Source organism: Athene noctua, chromosome 1 (assembly GCF_965140245.1).
Source record: "Athene noctua chromosome 1, bAthNoc1.hap1.1, whole genome shotgun sequence".
Classification (NCBI taxonomy): domain Eukaryota; kingdom Metazoa; phylum Chordata; class Aves; order Strigiformes; family Strigidae; genus Athene; species Athene noctua.
Window position 1 is genome coordinate 103,174,286 of NC_134037.1, and position 21,495 is coordinate 103,195,780.

General features: G+C 41.6%; 1 protein-coding gene across 2 annotated transcripts in view; it reads right to left on the bottom strand.

Moving 5' to 3' along the window:
* Window positions 1-1,496: 1,496 nt before the first annotated feature.
* Window positions 1,497-21,495, bottom strand: part of KCNH1 (potassium voltage-gated channel subfamily H member 1) — a 185,857-nt gene continuing 165,858 nt past the window's right edge. The window contains exons 11-12 of one of the 2 annotated variants that reach the window (XR_012632917.1): window positions 7,408-8,453; window positions 1,497-3,564 (exon numbers count right to left, since the gene is read on the bottom strand). Coding sequence is in view for 1 of the 2 variants with exons in the window: in XM_074897149.1 (XP_074753250.1) it covers window positions 7,605-8,453 (849 nt within the window). In the remaining variant the exon portion in view is untranslated. Of the gene's footprint in view, window positions 3,565-7,334; window positions 8,454-21,495 lie in introns of those variants that run through there. The other variant, XM_074897149.1, reaches the window with a different exon arrangement.

The following is a 21,495-nucleotide window of genomic DNA, read 5'->3' on the forward strand; positions in this document are numbered from 1 at the left end:
TGGCACACAGATCTGGGCAAAAAGTGCTGTAGCACTCAAAACCTTTGGTTTGGAATGCTGAGGGGCTGATGGGAGGGAAGCCGGGACAGGGAACGTTGTGTGGGCAATGCTACCCCTCTTTGCACTAGTTTAAGCTTGCAGCACAACCAGGGAGGCTGGTAAGAATGCAGGGAAAGCCCAAGCAAAGTAAATAATAGTTTAGAAAATGAGAACAACAGCCTCCAGAGACCTCAAAAAAATCACTCAAAAAGTACATGCCTTCACTATGGTAATTTTCCCTTTTCTAGTAAGTGCAGGAAACACTGTAAAACATGAAGCAAAAGAAAGCTGGGTTTTCATACTGGCCTGTGAAACAATGCTAGTTGACTGGAGAGCCTGTCACATCACATACTACAGTGGATGCAGAAACGGTGTTAAAAATAGCTCCTCATTGTGCTCCTTGGCTGCTCTCAGTACGGTTTAGCCTCGGCTCTACGGTCTGAAAGCTTATGCTTTATTGCTGTTCTTTTGAAGATGAGATTCACAATCCCATCAAGTGTCTTAATGCAGGTGACAGCCGCGCTCACCAAACCCTCAAGCAAGAGTATGGAGAACAAGCCACAGAAATGGGTGTGAAGCTCACGGGGTCCAGGCTGACATCCTGAGGACTAAAACTGTGTATACACGTCCAGAGCAGCTGCTGGCCCCCAGGAACGGCTGCTGCGTGTGATCCCGTCATGTATGCCTGTCCTGACCTGAAAGGATCTCCCATTCCCATCACATTTGGTTATTGATTTCTTTGCTGAGGTAGCCAACAAAATAATAGCCTGTTGCAGTAGTGTCACTGGCAGGTGACACACACTACTAGGGGCTCCATTCCTGTTGTTTTTGTCTTCATGTAAGTCCATGGTAAGGTTGCCTTCTTCTGCAGCAGGTGACAGGCCAGCAGAAGTCTCTGATCTCTATTACTCTGGTTTCCAGAAGTTTTGTAATAGTTCTCAGATATGGCAGTAGGGAACACAGTGTAGAACCCAGACAGACACATGTACCCTCAGGACATCAAATGATCATTTTGGACAGGCCACAGCCACTCTTCCAGGGATCTCCTTCCTGCTCAGCAGACACCTGGCCCAGACTGGACCCCACAGTGCAGGACGCTGCCGGGGGTGCCAGGTTATTCCCTTTACAGAACACCTGAGTTCAGTTTACAGTGACCCTGGCAGTGTAAATCCCGCTTGTACTGATACACAGCAGACAGAAATCTGAGAAAACAACCTGAATTGTTTACGATCAAAACAGTAATATCAAACTTCTCTACTGGTAATATTCAAGATACAAAATGACAGCAACAAAATGGCTAGCCAGAAATTCTAGAGAGTAACTTAAACACCCCCCCTTGTTGATCTTATAAGCACATACTCAACACATAGAAAAGCACACCAAAGCAACTGTAATGTATAAAATAGTTTATTACTATAATAAATAAAATTAAACTTTTTTTTACAAATATTATTTGTGCTTGTTTAAAAATGTTGAATAGGGATATCATTAATGTAGGTGGCTGCATTTGTAACTGAAACATTCCCAGACAGTGCGTATACATACATACGTACACACGCTGTCTATCAACTGGCAGCTGCTTGCTGACCACAAAAATAGTATCTACTCATTCTCTTTTTCTAGTCATGCTTCATTGAACAAAGTGACAAATGCAAAGAAAAAGAACCAAGAGTATTTGGTGGATTTCTGAAAGGATAAAAACAAGTGAAGTACATTGAAAAGCGCCAAAGCAACTGCGTTAACTGCATATCAATAAAGTGTCCATGCAGTGGGGCTAAATATTGAAATGCAGACAGGTCTCCAACAGATGTACAAATATTGATTGTATGTAGGTACAATAATATAACACATTCATTAGAAAACTTGGTATTTCTTTATATAGCAGTTCATCCTGATACAAGATTATTGAACTTCTTTCATCTACAGCTAAAATGATTCTTCTTCTATGTTAGTGGTCACAGATTCAGTGGGAAGAAGAAAAAAACCATGAGCCTTTCAGAACAGTTAGTGAAAACCCAGAACTGTTTTGTTAATGTTAGGCATTTAGATCCAGTTACAGAGATGTTTTGGGATTAGACATCAAATATGTTTACACAACACTCAACAATCAGCTTGAAACAAATTACAGTTGCAGGTAAATTCACATTAGCTTTTTCAAACTGTAAAAAAAAATAAAAATCCTTGAAACAAACACTTTTGCAAATATGATGGTTTGGCTCCCTGATATACAAAAGTGTTTAGACAATAGTTATGTCTCTTTGTTTTGTGAGGGGAGAGGGCTATTGGAGTAATTCATTATCCTAATAAGAAGGCAGTAAGTGCAGAAAGAAATGTGATTATCAGCAAGTGATTTCCATTAGATTTAGAAAGCTAATCAAAGTGCTTCATCTTTAGGCAACACTGTAAATACTACAGAACATTAAGAAGGAAGGAGAATGGAATCACAGTTTGAATTATAACACTTATGAAAGGGTCTTAAGGCTAAATGCTGGATATATCTTATTGCAAAAAGCTTTATTTTTATTTAATTGAATCAATGCTTGCCACAACAGTGTGGTCAAAACTATGTCAGATTGGAGGATACAGTAACCTACTGTGCCTCACCTCAGATTTCTGGAGCTTCCCCCTGCACAGGACTCTCTCTAAAAGGTTGTCTTAATGAATCAGAAGTGCAGCTGAAACACAGACTTTGTTATTGCCGATACACCCACAGAAGACTACGTGGAAATGAAGGATTCAGCAGAAGATGCTTTTCACCACCTAACACCAGGACAAGAAAGCAGAGGTGCAGCGACCATCTGTTACGCTGCCCGTGAGAAGGAGGATTAGGCTCAGCACCTTTGAGACAGCCCCTGGTACCAGGAAAAAGAAATCCGTTTATTCTACTATCTCTGTTGCAGGAGAAGCCACAAGAAGCACTACCAGGGCAGTTTAGCTTCAGAGCTACTGTGACAACAAATAGTGGTGTATGAGCCTTATTTCCACCGACTATGATACAGCATTTTTCCAATTTCACATGTATTTCTGTTTTCTGACTATCGCAACACTTGCCAGAACTTCTCTCAGTCGCAGTGTTCACCAGACTAACAGTATAAAGTTGAGGCCAACTAGAGAAACCAAAAGTCATGGCCTTAAAAGTTCAACACTTAACAAACAAGATACTAACTAGGACATTCGGTGGATGTCTACTGGGAAGATGTAAGCTCCCTTCTTGAACTGGAATCATTAAATAAGGAATGTGCTTTTATTTAACAGAAATGCAATCCACAGACTTATCTATACATAGATATTATATATATGTGTGTATGTACACGCATCTGCACAAGTGTAATCATACACGTTGTTTATATAGTAAAGACAAATTATGTATTAAATTCTTTCACAGACTGGTCAAGAGTGATTGAAAAGATATATCACCAGATATTCACAGTAAATATCTTGTTCGGTTCATTAAAGTGAAGTGTAGAAACAGAACATCACCTTCGAAGCTGTTAAACAGGGTGTTCGCTGGGATTCAGGGCAGCACTGTGAAAGAGATTTAAAGCAAGAATGGTATTTTTAAAAGTATACATATAATACCAGACAGAAGTAAATGTATCTGAACACGGTAGGGATGACAGTTGGGTTTTGCTTTTTTAATCCTGTGCTGCATATTTTTAAGCATGAACTTTTAGAAGTTCCCGTTTTACCAAATCATAACCCAGGCTCTTTCTCTCAACTACCTGCAACTGAAATCTAAGTCCATTGTCTAGTAAAAATGGAACACACCATCTCTTTTAGATTAATGCAGGTTATTTATCAGGTTAAATGGCAGAAGCACTATGCCAGAACACAGTTAAAACTGAGGCTTTTTGGTTTTTCTTCTACTGTGTACAAGCATTTGCTTGTTAAGGGGCAGAGTCTCATGTTCAGAGATCATTCATTTCTAAGCTGGAAGATAATTTAAGTGAAAAGGCCTAGCCAACATGTAGAGAGAAACAAAAGAAAAAGGAAAAGCTGACAAATAAAATGAAGGAACAAGTAACAATTACGATGGGTACACACGCTGTCCAGCCGTAGGCATCTAAGTGTAAGGCTCAATGGAGAAAGACAGATTTGTAACACAGGTGCTTTCAACCACTCTCTAAAGGAGAAGTGCTGCATCAGCGGAGCCTGGGCACCAAAGCACAGGTCCAAATTAGTCCAAGGTTCAAAGGAGTGACTAGGCTCATAGCGGGCAAGGTTTTGCTCATTTTAACCACTTGGTAGCCCAAGCAATCCAAAGACCAAAACTTATCCTAGATAGTATGGTTTTTTCAAATTCTCTTACAACATATACAGGTTACTGAGGGATGATGCAGTCTCTTACAAGTAGCTTTAGTGCCTGCCAGTTCATAAAATCATAATAAATGGGTCTAATCCCAGTTACAGCTGTGAAAATCTGAATGACATTGACCGCTGTCAGTGCTGACCTGGAGCAGACACCCTGAAGGTGTCATTGTAAGGAGCAGAGTTTCTCTGAAGTTTCGTGACCAATACGAAATGAAATTTGGCCATAATCTTCAAAGACATTAAATTTTAAGTGTAATTCGGGAGTGTATTACAATCTTCGAAGGCTTTACAAATGGATTATAAATGGCTTTATAGCCCATTATAAGAGCCTCATAAAAGCTTTAAAAAAGGACTCTGTGCTGCACCCGCCCGTTGTCACACAGGGTGTGCAGGACTACAGTATTGTACTGAACGTCAGGCTACATGAGAAGTACCCCCAGCAAATGGGGACTTGTCTTCTTTTATTCACAGGTGGGGCTGATTGTGGGGCTTCTAGGGCCGTGACTCCAGACCAGGGCAATCAGCAACACCAGAATAACCTTGAACATATCCCTGAGGGCACATAAAAATACCACTGAGAAACATTAACTTGATATCAGCAACAAAGGGCCAGGTAACCTGCAACCGCACATTTAGTTCTACGTCTGCGCTGCAGTTCTGGAGATAGTAGGCACATACTGTGGAGGTTATAAACATTTCCCCCCACATCCACCCAGGATAAGCTAATTTCCATGTTTATCCAACTGGGGGTAAATGGGTGACACTTTCACAAAGCGCTCGCTAAATTCAGCAAGACTTTCAGCCTTTCAAAAATTCTACCAAGAAAACCTAGTGTCAGGAACATAATGCTGATGAGGAATTTGTCTGGATTAGGAAACTGGCTCCAAGCCAATCTCTAAAAACTTGCTGGAACTTTTGGGTATCGATTATATATCCTTGTATACCTGTGGTTTACCTGGGCACAATTTCATTATCCAGTGAATTTCCTGACTGAGGAGAGTAGAAAGAAAAATATAATTCAACAGTTTCTAACTGAAACCATTGATGTATGATTGATTTCTTACCGCAATCATGCCACAGCTATGACAGGTAACTGTTGCCACTTACAGTGATTAAAGCACCAAACACACAGCGTGACTTTGGTCAAAGAGAGACTTCCTCGGTACTGCATGTCTGCAGCGCGTGACTGTAAAAAGACACCAGTTACCACTGGAAAAACCTAAACATGGAACCAGAAATAAATTAAGGAAATGGCACCTTGGCTTCAGAGCAAGTCACCTCCCTACTGCCTTTTCTTGTGGGAGAGAAACGGTAACCTACAGATTTGATCCCGACAGCTGTTTCTCAGGAATATTTCAGAATTCACAATCTGTGGGCACTTCCATATCAAGCCAAGGTGTAAGACCCTTGAAAAACAATCCTAAACCAGCTGCCTCTGGACCTGGAAATGGTATTGCTGCGCTCGGAATAGCCGTCATCTTTGAGAGCAAGAGCAGTTACCACAGAAACAGATACAAACAAATACAGTGATTTCAAGACCTGAGCTGGTAGCTTTGCACAGCACAGCCTCACCACTGTGCCACTTCATCCGTGGACCTCACAGTTCCCCAGGGATGTCTGGCACAGTTCTGCATTGCACTGTGCAAGCATTAGGCCAGCAGAAATCCTTTCAAATGGTCATTTTCCTTGCCTCTTCCTTACTTAATATGAACAAAAATCTTCCCAAAAAAATCATGTGTTGTTTGTAAATGACATAGTACCATGGAAAAGAATGAGACTCAACTACTCCCACAACTGTGTTAAGACCTATTGCCATTAAAAATGAAAACCCAAAAAAGTGTTGCACCATGCTTCTGAGCTCTAACCTACTGTTAAATAGTGAACATACCAAATCAGTGGAGAGAGTATACTGTGAACATACACCTATATCCCAAGGTGACAGCCCAAGCCATGATACCAGCTGTGCTACCCTATCTAATGAATAATGAAGAGTAGTTTTGGTAAAGTGCTTCAATCTTCCTCCAAAAAAAGTTATGAAAATATAGGTTTTGGAAACATCTCCTTCTTTAAGAAGCAGATCTTTTTGTTTCCTTGCTACAACAGCACTTGTATACAGTAAGCACTGTATTTCTACCTCTACTATCCATTTGCTTACTAGCTAGATTAGATGAGGAACAATACATCTGGATGTAGAGGAAAATGCCACGATTTAAAATCTTTAAAAGTTCTGTGAAAGCCTTTGGCTACAATGAACATTATCAAAACAGAAACTTCTGAATAATAATTTAACAAGAATTAAAAGAGCAGATTCATAGCAAAACCAGGACATAAATGCCACAGTATATTTTCATGGGGAGGCAAATCCGCAGGACCTGCTATAGACGTTCGCAATACGTTGTGCCGTGGGGCTGGGTTCAGGTACACTGCACACCCAACCCTCTGTCCTCCAGCAGCTGGAGTTAAAAGCAAAGGTGACAAATATTCAAAGACATCTGAGACAGAAGTTTTTGAAAATCAGTATCCTTGTCTCAGTAAATGAGAATGTGGAAGATCCCATTTATTAACAGACCTGAAATACTGTGGCTACTATTGAGGATGTTGTTAAATGTAATTGCTTTAGCAGTATGTCAGTTTGCAATTAAAAAGTACAATTTTTTTCATCTTTTTAGCCCTTCCTTGATTACCCAAAAATAACTTCAGTACTCAGTAGCACACATTCTATTGAATGTGTCTATGTCTCCTACTGCTCTTTGCATTATTACAGATACATGAAAATATACTGTGACATTTAACATGCTGTACAGGTGACTGAGACAGTGACAGCAGCAGCAAAAAAAAACCCCACCAAACGCTGAAAACATAAGCACCTTGGCAAGTACTTATTCATATAAGCAAAACCCAGGCTAATGACATAAGGCATGCTCCAAAAACCTCAGAGGTCACCTGGGGCTCACGGGGATGGCTGCTGCTGTCAGAACTCTTATTCCAACATCCCAAGGGAGAAAGGGGGGGGGGAATAGACACCAACAGAAAAAATAAAAACTTCAGAAACTGTACCCTTGCTGTCAAAAAGGCTTCAGAGTCAGCTGCCATCTTGACATGAGGTTGCAATTCCTGTTACCGTACCTTTTTAGACACAGGGAACATGCTTAGTGAACTGGTCCCTCACTAGTTTTCAAGAAAGATTAAATTTAAAATGTTAGGGGGGGCTGTTTCTTTGCTTGTTAGATTGTTTGTTTTTAAAAAGAAACACCTCAGCTAGCTCCAAACATGTCTTTTTCTGATTCTGGAGACTGGGGCCTTGATATTTCAAACAATTCCTGTGGCGACTGGGAGCTTCTTCTTGAGGTTAATATCCTAAGTATCTCAGCGAGCTGTTTTTCTATATTGGTCATTTTTGTGTTTAAAGCCTTGATGTCCTCTTTCAACTCATGTTTCACTTCTAGCATGGTGGCCTGAAGAGTCTGTTCTGGGATGGGATAAAAGGAATGCTTGACCTCGGTGAGGACCGGGCTGCGGTCCTGCGGGCTTCTTGTCTCCCCAACATTATCCAAGCGCAAGTCACTTTTCGTAATGCCACTATCACAAGAGTCTGTCTTCTTCAGGGTAGCTTCTCCTGAAGTTTTAGTTCTCTCTGGTAAAGTCTCCATGGACTCTGCTTTAGAGACCTTGTTCCAGTCTTCACCTTTCCCACAGGCATCCTTGAATTTGGCCCAGCCTTTTCGTCGGGGGTAGTCCCCCGACGCTTTACACCCTGCGTAGTCCGATGTTGGGGCCTGCAGCTTTGCCTGGTCAGATGCCCCAGATGTTGAAGCGGACTGGTACGACACAGGGGTTGCCGGACTCTCCCGTACAGTCACAACGCTGGCTTTGACCACCGAGCGGGTGGAGGAGTGCTCCCCTAAAATGTTGCCCTTCTCCACGTCCAGGTCATCCGGATCTCTGCCCCTCTCTGCTGCAAGCCGTGCTTCCTTCTGCTGCCTGAACCTCTGGAACAGCCGGCGGACCGGGTGGTCCGGGGGTAGGATCAGAGGTGCTTCGTTCTTCCTCTTCATTCTCTCCTCTTCTTCGCGTTTGACGTCACTGATTTTCCGGAACACAATCTACAGGGGAAAAGAGATTTCACTCTGATTAACTGCACATTTGCTAAGAGGAAAAAGTTGTAGAGAAAGAATTACTTGAAAGAACTTATTTTAACTGACAAATGCACAACCTCTGCACATTTATAGCAACGTTTTCAAGTATCTTATCTTGTGTGGAATGTGGGTTATTTCATTATTTAAGAGCATACACCGTCTGTCTTACAACACCAGAAGGAAAAAAAAGAAGATAAAGATTTCTCCAGTTCTGAGAGGTCAGCAAGGCAGCATCATTGTAAGTATAATGATCCCAGGAACTTACTTGTTCTATTTGTGTTAAAAGTGACTTCTTATATGTTTTCCTGTATCTATCGTTTAGCACCAATATTACAAAGAACCATTCCCGTGTTTTACATCAGTCTCATCCCAGAGCTCACTCACTACATGCCATGCAAAATATCTGCTGTTACTTTAGTGCAGCCTGGCCACTAATGGGGTCAGTACATCAGAGACTACTCTGGACTCTCCAACAGCAGTTTGCAAAGTGCTTCTTGCCCTCTTCCAGGAGCAACTTGCAGTTTAGGGGTGAGGCAAAGCTCAAGTCAGTCCCACAGTCAAGGGTACAAGGACAGTGGGGAATGGACTCTGCGAGACATGAGGAAACTGTGGTTTGACTACTAAAGAAGCTTGAAGTGCTTCATGCCTTGATTTATTTCTTTATTTCTATGGAAAAGGGGACGTTTTTGCACAAAGAAACATTAATTTTCCATCTACCCTTCTAATTATATCTTCCTGAGCCTGTAGGCTAAGCGGTCTCTGTGGGAGCAGCCCAAGGATCTCACAGTACTGATGAAAGATTCACAGTGCCCCCACACAACCCCAGAGGGCAGCCAGGCAGTGTTTCTTTCCTGGACTTGATGGCAACATATTCTTTTCAAAAACCCCTCAAAAACTCCATGTACTTTACATTGGTATTGGTATTTCCCAAGCAAAAAACCCTCCAGTGTGATATTAAAGGAGAACCAGAAAGTAGTCTGGTTTGAAAATGTGAGGTCCCCTAAACTGAGATTTTCAATACGAGTATAAAAAGATGAAGTCCCCAGCTTATACTGAATGCTGATACCTAATCTCTGTAGCTGCTTTTGGGAAAATCCACTCAAAGTCCTTACACTCCAATGCAGAAATAACTCATTATTAGGAAACGTGTAAATAAACCCATCCCTCTGTTGTAGACAGATTTAAATTAAACTAAACATAATAAGCGCTGCTTCACTGGCACACACAAAATGCATGTTTCTCCAGACTCCAATGCTTCTTGACAGTTTTGTCATTGTGAAGCAGGGAAAAAAACATCTTAACACTGTATCTTTGGAATGAAGAAGTTGTCAGACTTGGCAGCGTTTCCCAAATACAAAAGAATAAAATTAGCAGGAAGGATATTTTATTTCCAAGCTGCAATTAGGAAACTAAATGTGAGATAAGAATAAGAAAACAGGGTACTTGACAGGTTTTTTTTCCCCAGGAAACTCAGTCTGCAGTGAGCTCAGTAGAAAGCGGACAAAGCAGCATAATCCTTACAAGTGAAAGAATAGCACTTACTCCCTGAGATGGGAGAATCAATACAACGCTCCAGGCTAATGGCTTCCCACACCCTGGCAGTCCCCTGCTTTGATGGAAGGCAGAGAGTCAGCCCCACGTTAGGGTGGATGCCGGGCACGCTCCGCTGGAGCCTCACGATGCCAGGCAGCGTCTCGGGGGGTCACTCCAGCAGCGGGCTGAGGTCGGCTCTGGTGGCACAAAGCCCCAGCAAACCAAGGCAACTATAAGCCAAGTCATTTTGTCTCTGCAAAATTCTGTCCCCCCAAGCCCTCCCTCTCCTGGAGTTTGCATGTTTGGCGCCGGTGTGGACATCCATGTCCTGCACAGGAGGGGTGTATGACTGGGTAGTGCTATGGTCACCCTCACAGGGCTCATCAGGGAACGTCCTTGGGTGCTTGAAAGAGCTAGAGGCCAGGCTGCTTCATAGAGTCCTTGTCTAGTCCAACCCCAGCCCCATGCAGCCTGCTCAGCACCTTGTCTGGTGAACACTGGAGTACGTCTCAGTCTTTAGTGACTGGCTTTTGTAACATAAATGGGGAAGTTATTTGACAGAAGCTGCCCCTGCTACAGCACCATGCAGATGAGAGGGCAATGGAGCAAGTCTCAAGCAGTAACTTATTAGCCCAATTCATACTAGTCACTGCATCTCATGCAGCTCGTAGTGTGGTCTCCATGCTGGAGTACATGAGAAGCAAATTTACTAGCAAATGCAAAAAAGTCAACAGTGAGAGATAGGCTGTTGGCAGTGCTTATCTCCCCACAGCCCCCGCCGCCTTCTGCAGCACCGCCTCGATGAGCCTGGCTGATGCTGAGCACACTCGGCCACGGAGGAGCATCCACCAGCCTTCCCGCAGTGTGGTGGTCAGCCTCAGGCCCTGAACCATACCTTCACCCCTTTGCCTTCAGGAGAGCAGACTGCAACAGAAACAGGAGTGTATGTGGAGGAAGCAATTACCTAAATACTGCCTTTGCCACGGGTAACTGCTACCACACTAATGAGACCCCTAATTCCCATTTTCCCCATGAGGCCTCACACCAGCTACAAAGCAAGGACATCACCACAGCAATCACCTGTGTGATGGGAGTCCTCAGGTCTCCCATCCTGTTCAACATCTTTTATACGTATACATTTATGTGACAAACTGCACTCACGTGGTGCAAATCAAACCTACGTGCATTTGCCAGAGGACACAGCCTCCGACTCTTGGGTTGGCTGCTTTTAACTAACTCCTAAGACACTGGATAAATATCTGTCAGAGGGCAACTCCTCTTTGGGAAGCCCAGGCAAAGCTGTCACTGGTGTCCTTTTCTGCAAGCTCCCCAATGACATATTTTTTCCAGACAGCTCCATATTTATGTATGAAGCAAAGGTGTTATAACTATGCAAAGCTCAGCAGTAATTGAAAAGACTTTACATAACTTCATTTTGGAATTTTTGTTGCTGTCTTTTTTAAGACTAAATGCAAGTCCTTATAAATAAAAATACAAATAACTGTTTTAAATGGACCATTTTCTTACAATTGTCGAGGAAAAAGCCATTTTTAAATGATTTTAAATGGTTAAACAGCTTCAGCTTTATCCAAGGTATTCAGAAAATGTCTTTGTTATGCTGAGGTATATACACCTGCTCCCACAAGCTGTAAGAGTACAAGGGGAAAGAAAATATTTGTTTCATTTGTTATAAGGAAGAGAAGTCTGGACCTACACAGCAATTTTCATGTGGAATTTGATAGGGCTACAAATATGGATCTTTATCAAAGTTAAAACGCCAAATAATATGGCAAAGATCCTAAGATAGTTTTTAGAGCAGTTGTTCTCTCTCTCTCTCTCTCTCTCCAAGTATTCATTTTTGTCTGGGAAGGGATAGTGCTTTGTACCCACAAAATCTCCTAGCCCATGTGTTATCTACCACACAAACATAAAGGACCTCTACTTTACAAGCTATGTAGTTCTCCATAGCATCATCCTCTTCAAGACCTAAGCACACCGAAAAAATGTAGTGGGAGCATTTTAACAGTATGTGAAGACCAAAACATGGAGAGAGAACTTCAACTGAGGTGAAATAACAAGAAATTTAAACACCAGGCCTAAAAGTGCATCCTTCACACATCCAATCTCAAGTCTCGTTTCATAATTCCATTTTTATTAAAAAGGTGCTGAATCTTGTAGCTCCACAGGAATGCTTCCCAAGCTGCCAGGAATTTGAGTATAGTGGGGTTATCAGCATAGACTTGTCCAAAACTTGAAAAATAGCTATGTTAGGCACAGATTACTGCAATCATATAAGCACTTATGTGTACGCAGTTATGATGACTCAATACCGATTTTATTTTTGGACAATGCATTCATAGAAGTGAAGATACACACTGACACGTCCTGGTGCGCTCCTGCACCCGCATGTCCCGCTGACCTATGATAGCACACATCCTGCAGCCATGTTCCTGCCTGTGCATGAGCCATGTCCAAGGGAGAAAGCCGAGGTTACACCCAGCACGTTTTCCTTTCCTCAGTATTAACTAGTTTTGAAGGTGAAGTCTTTAGTAAGTTTTGGGGGAAGACTCTGCCTTCTTTTAATCTTCAAAGAATTTTCAAGCCGTATTTGTCGAATCAATGTCTTTAGAGATTAAGGTCAAGATTTCTCCTCCAAACATTAAAAAATTAGGGGGACATAAATGAATACTTGAAATATCTTATTTGGTTGTCAAATCTGGAGAGCCCAGTAACTGTTACCTGGATCCTCCTGTGCTCAGCACTGAAACCCAAGCATCATTTAAATAACGCAACATGGACATTTTTCATGAATATGACTTCCATAATTTCTTTATGATAAGACCACAAGAACAGACTGCAATGTGACCTCCAGCATAAGGCAGGCTATAGGATTGCTCTGAAGGGGCATTCCCTGAAGGGAATCTTGTTACAACCAGACTATCTTTTAGAAAAACATCCAGTTTGACAGCAATAAAGAACCCATCATCACATATTGATAGAAGGTTCCTGCAATTTTTGCTTTAAGACTGAGTTTGTCTGACTTCAGTGACATTTCTGCTCATTGCTCTCTCAGACACTTAAAAATTCACTTTTAGAAATCTAGAGTCTTATGTTTAAAAATCTCTGCAGAAGTATTAAATGTAGACAGTTACTACTGTGAAGCATTTAGAACATAGTTTTACTGATATGAAACAGGCAAAGTTCACACCTTCAGAATTTTCAGTTTAACTCCCAGCTTTCCAATTTTAACTCTTTGGAGATGTTTGAATTATTTCCTACCTTCCAACATCTTTAACAGGCAGTGCTTAGCACTTAAATGCTCGCTCTTACCCAGAGCTAGAGTATATAGTTGATTTAGTTAAATACAAGGTTCCTTCAAAAAAGTCAAGTAAAACAACTAATCCTACAATGAGTCTTCCAGCTGTTTCCCTCTGCTGGCTCGATGCTACCCACTCACTGCTTGCTGATGTTTCTCTAGAGCTATCTAGCACAGCTCCAAGTTGTTTTTCCGGAGCAGTAATAAGCGGACAATGGGCACAGGGGTACTCACTTTGTTTCATGAAGACATTTCAGAGAACCTATGCTAAGTTGGCCATTAAAACTGAAGACTGCCTTGCAACAAGATAAAAGGCTGACATGCTCAACAACAGCACTATCCTCTGACCAGATGCAAAAACAGATACAGTAACTTACGTGCCCCTTCCTTTACACAAAGATGGGGGCATGTGTGTGAAGAATGTGATGGGGTATATAAAATCAGATATGGCATGAATAGGGGTAGGCAGCGACTGATTATAGTGTCTTATCCAATATGAGCATCAAATGACAGCAGAAGTCGTCACATACAAATCAAAGACAAGTACATGTTTTTTCACCTGTATGTCAAAGATGTTAATAAAGGATGCTCTGACTGCAAAAAGTCTGCATGGATTCAACAGACCAGGCAAGTACTTGGTAGAGAAAGCTACTGAGAGCTATTGAACAGACAAAACTGATATTCTGCTCAGGAAATCTCCTGAGGTGAAATTAGTTGGAAGCTGCAAAAGTATTTGTAAGAACTGCCACGTAGGAAAATTTTGTTCTTATTGCCTCCTCCGGCATCCCTAGGCAACCCTAAATAATTACATAGGCCAAATCTGGAACTGCTGCCTTACTACTGAGGAAACATTCCCAATGAGGGTTATAGAAGAAGTGCCAGAGGAAAAAACATCAGAAGAAAATATAATAAAGGCTCAAAGATCTGAACAGCCTGTTCACCTACTTTAGAAAAAAAGTTTACTCTCATTGTGCCCTTCACTTGCGTATAGGGAGAGGCAGGACCAATGAGCCATTAGTGTGTAGCACTACGTAGATTTCATAACACTTTGGAACTTGCCCGGGCTTGAATGAAACAACTAAAAATGGCATGTTGTTTTGGCACAGTAGCAAAGACCACTCCAGGAATTAAGAAGTCCACTGTCTCTAGTTACTCTTGTAGTGAACAGCCCGCTGAGGAGCATCACCCTCTCTGAGCCGTTGGTAGCCCACAAAATGCACTAGAATGATGCTGCCTGTTGCACTGTAGCAAGTCATGTTCTTTAATGCTCTGCACACTCCCAGGAAGGTAACCAACAGAAGGGCGAAGCAGAAGTAACATACTAGCCACCGTATTCTGGTCGTCTTGTTACCTGATTGTAAATGCAACCACTGTGCCGACACTGCATGAGACAGTCTTAAAGATCAAGGGACGCTTCATTTAAAACACACTATGAATATACTTAAAACCTCATCCTGTCAAATGCTAAAAAAGACCTGCCTGCATCTGCAGTGGAAAGGATCTTTGGTCTTACACAAAAACACCCAAATTTCTTTTCAACTTTGATTTGCAAGAACTGATCCAAGACCCACAGGAATAGATAGAAATATGGATTTCATCATGTTTTGAATCAGACTGTCATCACGGAGTTACAATTACGAGGCTCCTAGTCACAAAGCTGCTGCTATTATTAGCTCCTCAAGCTTCCCTACTTTCCACCTCTATAGCATGCACAAATATTGCAAGATTTGGCAGGTCTTCCTCAGCATTAACAGCAAGTAGCATGGCAGCATTTTTCTCTGGTGCTTAATAATTCTCTTTCACAGATACAGAAACATTCAAAGAGTCTGAAAGCGCCAGATATCATAAACAATTAAAAGCTTAAAATTACTTCATACAGTGCTCACAGAAAATGGACTTAAGTGTGAGGAAAACAATCACAAAAGGCATTTATTAGTACACAGTCCATCTAGCATCTGCCAAGAACTGATGAAAATATCTTCAGGCTGATACTAGTCTGACGAAAATTGGATCCAATCTTTCTGTCTTTTTTTTTTTTTTCCCTGTCTTCTTTTTTTTAAAGAAGAAAGCAAGGGAAAAAAAAAAAGGAAAGAGACAGAGGGCTTAACAATAAAAATGCTTTTGACACTGATGTTAAAGAAACCAAAGCTGCATGCAATCTACATAGACTATGATGATTAAGAATCCCTATAGCAATATATGAGCAGACGTCAGAGAAAATGGTGGAGAAATGAGACTTTCTTTTACAGTTACATGGGATGGCTTGTCAGAAAGGAGGGAATTACTGGTTCGACCTCACAATATAGGATCAACAGTGCATGCTTGTGAAGCTTCTCACCAAAATCTACAATGGGTTTCACTTCCATTATCTATTACCAGAGACAATTTCTGGGGTAAATGCTCATCTCAGTTGCACCTCTGGGATGTAGAGGTGTAGATGTGTGAGAAGGTTTATACATACATGGGTCACATTTATGACAGGTGAGAGTGCAGATCCCATTATGCAGTTCAAGTTTCAAGGCACAATCCTCAAAGTCCACATACCTGTTAAAAGGCTGATGTAAATTACCCAGTTTGTAGTCACGTGTTGTTTGGCTTTGACCCCAGGTTTCAGCAAATGATTTGTGCATGGGACTTAGGGCCTCACAAAAAAGCACAAGTCTGCAATAATGTTGCAGATGGCATTAAGTTCTCTAGATTTACTGGCTACAACAGCAAAATTTTGTTTCTGCTTCTAAAGAGGAACAGGTTTCCCTCCAGTTAATGTCACATCCCTCTAGGGCACTCCTGAACATTTCCAGTTTTGAGTAATAATCTGAAAACTCAAAGCAAACCAAGATTTGGAAGGTCCTTGCAGTGGGGCTGCAAAGGAGTGCTGGTATCAGGTATACCTTGGCATACACAGCCCAAGAGCCAACATGTGGATGGACACAGCCCTTTTGCATCTCCAAGAAGTCTTTGTTCTGTGGGGAGTCAACCCTACCCTTCAGACAGAGCAGTACCCTCTTATTTTTCAAAAATCAGACTTCTGTGCACTACTGGATCATTAATATACAAATGTTTGGAAGAAACACAACTTCGGAATTTAATGAGGATCTGCACTATCCAGATGAATAGAGGTAACCATGTTCTTAGTCTATACAGAACAACATCTGGGCTAACTGTTACTGTCACGAGCACCATCAGCTTCAGCAGTACTGAAGCTCTTCCTTGTGACAGCATATTTTGTAGCCTAATTACAAATTCTAGAAATACTGACTTGAATATTAGTGTTTAATCATGTCACTATTATTTATTTAGTAGTTCTGCACAACTCAAGCCTGTGCTCCTTTATGTCAAACTCCTCATTCTAATTCATGTTTTTCATGTTTACAGGCTATGCTAGTGTTGAGAGAAAAGGAAAAAAAAAAAAAAAAAGAAAATACTGCTAAAAATAAGACGGAATTATACATCCAGAGCAATTAGTGGAAATAACAGACAAAACCTGCCTGATGTACGACACGCTCACTAGCAAGTTTTGAGGCATCAAGAGATGTCTTTTCACCAAAACAGGGTCTAAAACATCGCCATAAGTAAACTTAGGCAACCACACAATTAAAACTTAAAACCACACCATTGACACTGGTCAACAGTTTGGATAGACATTCACAATTACAGCACATTATAGCTCATTTATCATCAACATCCTTCACTAACTTATAAAAAGAATGAAAGAATAATATGAAAAACCAGTGAAATGCAGAACTTCATTATTTCTGAGAGGAAAAGCAACTGTTAAAAGCAAATACCTAACACGTATGCAAGAACTCTGGGGAAATTATGCCAGATCTGAGTGGGGGAATGTTAGGCTACTTAAAAACTACTATGTCCATAAAAATGTGAAACACTCTGTAGGAACTTCTTGTTTGTAGTAAATGAGGAGAAAATAATGTTTCTGCTTCCTGCCTGCCAAATGTAAGCAGTTTCTAGCAGCAACACCTACAAAATACTATTGTCATGTCTGTTTGGGATGTTTTTTGACATCCAACCCTTTTTTTTTATTATTATTTTCTGCAGATTGGGTGCTTTGGTATCTGTATACACAAATCAAACACACTAACGGCTCATGTAGACTCGTCTTTTACTCCAGGTAAACATACTACCTTCATTCCTGGGCAGATAACATTACCTCAAAAACTGCTTTAAGGAGAGCCCAAGGCACAGCAGGAATTTACCTGTCACCTAAATTACAACGATACAAAATGTCATATAATCCGAACAACATGCCTTCTCAAGAGTCAGAGTCTGTTTCCCCACGCTCCCTGTGGCTTGCTGCCATTTACTAAGTGTTTCCTGAAAGTGTGAGTCAAGAATTTGGGAATATTTTTTCCTGTCCTCTAAGTCAGAGACAACTGAGATCTGAAATGGATGCAGAGGTTGTACAGGTGAGGAAAGCAATGATGTGCTGAGATAATAGCTAAATTGTATAGTTTGCTTTCAGTTATTACATTTTAGACACTAGTTTGCCGTTAAGATCATCTCCCCTTAGCCTTCATGCACTTCTTTTTCGTGCTTTCATTTATTTGCTTTCTGTCAGTAGGGTTATAGTGATTGACAGATATTTCACTTCCCAAGAGGGTATCAAATGTATTTTCAAATGTATTCAAATCAATCAGACACCATCAGTCCCAAGAGCTTACGAGTCATTCAGCTACCTTTGAATGCCCACTCACAAACCAATCCACACAAACAGAATGAATGCTCAGTGTCCCTGATGTACAAGGCTTGTGCAGCTCTTGGAGTTATAAACTGAGAATTACATTAAACCCAGCTGAAAGCTCCATGCATAAATTGCCTAAAATAGCGTGAACTCTTCTTTATGTGTCTCTCTCTCAGTTAACAGGCTTAAAGTTCAGCTATAATATTGAAGGAAAACAAACTAATGTGCAGCTCTGTTTACAAAGAGAATAAAACTTCTACTAGAGTAGTTAACCCATATGGCTGCACAGCCGTGCGCACCCTAATGCTCAGTGCCACTCAACTGGTCTGTCCTTTCCCTGTTAAGAGCTCTGCTCGGCTAACATTACGTGAGAAGGAAACAAACCCTTAATAACTGAGAATCAGCAATCAAAAGTACATTGCTCACTATTTCCCAAAGCAGCTGTCAAACCCCTTCAGCCCTAACGAACAGGCAGGAGCTTAAAACCTTGAAGGGAAGAAAACAGTTGACTGTAGCAAGTTGTCTCAGATCTTCTTATTACGAGGAGCTCCTCTAAGCTAGCAGTTGCTGGGAATAGGTCTCTGCCAGTTTGCCGCAGTCCAGTTCCAGCTGGTGATAAGTGATTGCACTGTCTTCCTTGTCAAGTGTCAAAACTGATCGCTGCCTCCTGTCTGGTAAACGCACAGGTGAGCTAATTAAAATAGCCAAGAATTGACAGCTCCCTCCAAATAATAGAATCCGTTAGAGCTGTACTTGATTTTGTTTCAGGTATTTTTATTTTGTAAAAGCAGACACTTAGGTCCCATGGCAAATACAGATTCAAACACTGACAGAGGTAGATGCTTTCTACCTTATGAGTGTATTTCCCTCACACACCTCCCAAGTGTTTTACAGCAGTTCCTCAATCTTCCAAATACAACCAATGTCATTATTTTTATTTATTATTTACATAGCAGCAACGCTTAGGGTTGTATTAGTCTTTCAATTTATATACACACACAGCAAAATGCCATTATTCAGTGAGGCAAAATGGCCTGTTTCATGGGAAGACATGACAAGTCCAGCACATATTGCAGTGTCTGATGTCAGCCACACAAAAATTCATGAGCAGTTTGAAATGTTACTTGTGCAAGATGTCGCCTTCTGTTATTAAGACTGGTAAAGGTTCACCCTTACAAGTTCCAGTTAAGAGATCCTGAACACAACTTGTCAAAAGAGTCGTGATTTCAAACAGACTTAGCATTCCCAAATTTCTCCTGAAGAAAACGGCTGCTCTAGAAGAGGAAAACCAGGATCATTCAGCACAAGGTTCCTCACATGTAGATTAGAATGCTCATTATAAAAATATTTATGATCATGTGTATTCACAAAATGACAAAGTTAAATGTGAATATTGAAAAACCTCTACATGCTAACCTCTATTACCAGGAGCAGCAGGAACCACAAACCCAAGTCTCTGGCAACATCAAATGCGAGCCTAAAAGCTGCATTTGGCCCAGGCCAAATTTGTACCACACCTCTCCCTCTTGCGTACAGATATGGACAGATATGTATTCACAATGGTTTATTCATCCCCAAATGCCACTTTAGTTATCATAAATTCAGAAAGCAATTGCAATTACTTTTGTTAAAAGGTTGGGGGTTTTTTTGGAAAAAAATGTGCTTGCATCTGACTCTTGGACATGGTGTTGTCTCCCTTTTCCTGAGTAGTTGAGAGCACTCATAGACAGCAGAAAACAAATTCCCTTTGCCCTCTGCCAAAAGGATTTGAACACCTCTCTCAGGAGTGTGCTCCAGTCACCACACCATGGGGCAGGGCTGCCCAGCTGGCACAGAAACTTGGTTCAAACTCTGAGATGCAGAGAGATGCAATGAGGGAAGCTCTCACACCCCCTTTCCCTCCATCCCCAGAGCTTTGCACTGTGACAAGAGATGCCCGCTCACTGAAAGCAAGACACAGGCCAGAATGGCTGAGATTACTCTGGGGAGAGCTGTTCTCCATCTCCCCTGCTGTTTCACTTCAGATACATACACATCAGGGCATCCTGTCTTCAAGGCTACAGAGTCAGTTTGTCATGTTTCCAAACAAATGAAACAGGAAGGGTTGAAGGAAGCCCTCTTGCTTTTAAAATCAGTGACTGGAACTGAGGTCCCCCAGCTTTCCTCAAGCAGGTGACAGAAATGGTGCCTCAGCCAGGAGATGGGAGATGCAGGCCCTCACCAGGAGATGGGATTCCCACGTTCCGGCTCCAGTTTTAGCGAACACCCTCACCATTGGTTCAAAACAGAAAGTGTCAGATGGAGAGCCTACAACACCAAATCCCAGAAACCCACCTGGAAAGGAGTTTTACCATCCTCTTCAACTTGTCAAATCAATGAGAAAAATGAACTTCCTGAGCCTGAAAGCTAGCCCAGTTTTATCTAATAGCCACCTCCTCCTGCTTTGCAACTCTAACCCTTCATTTCCCCAAACTGAAATGTTTCATTTCATCTTACAGGCAGCTTTTCATTTAAGCTTTCTCCTCTTCTCCTATTTTTCCACTTCACTGAGGCAATGCAGAACATTTAATTTTCATTTGAGAGGCAGGTTTGAAGAGTTCAGCTGTAGCTTAAGTGAGGCAGAGCACAGACTGTACTTCGACGTGGTTATGCACTTTTAAGTGATCAATAAAATATTGATTGTTTAACTATCATGCTTTGCCATCTCTACCTCTTCCATGTTCTAATGTCACATTGGGCTAAACTTAAAATACCCGGGGTGATGTCTCCTTGCTTCCTCCTAAGGGGCACTGTAAATTTTCTCCTTGATCCACTGTTCAGAGACGAGGAAAGAGACGTGACACAGAGCTTGCCCTTGAGCAAGCTGCCTCTCTTCCTCTGGTAACACTGGGACAGTAACTCTTAACTTCCAAGCCTCACAGAAACATGGCATAACTCTGAGTTTCAGAGTTGTATCAGTACCCAGGAGAAGCCACCACCAAAGCTGTATCTCAGGTTAGGAGTGCAGTGAAGCTTTGTAATCTCAGCTTAATTCCCCCTCGCACTACATCACAAGCTCTTTAGTTCTCCATGTGCATTTATTTACACAACATAATTTTCTTATTTTTAAAACAAGAGAAAGGCATTTTCAAGGAGGTGGTTATACTACATTTTATGTTACCCATTTTCTAGTTTCATATTTCATAAAAAATGATTCTTATCCCAAGTGTACAAACAAAAAACCCCATCATCCTGATCAGAAATAAAGGCTGCGAGCAGCACACTATACTCTCCTGAAAACGGAAAGAACCCGAAGAGGTTGGAGAAACTGCTGGAAGCCTTGTGGGTTTCATGCTGCCACAGACCATTGGCAGGTGCTGTGACATTCTGCTTTGTTCACCATCACATTGTGCTCTTGTGCATCGTGAGGGGAAATAGAGGTTTGCCATGTACCTCATAGAACTTGGGGGACACAACCAGGG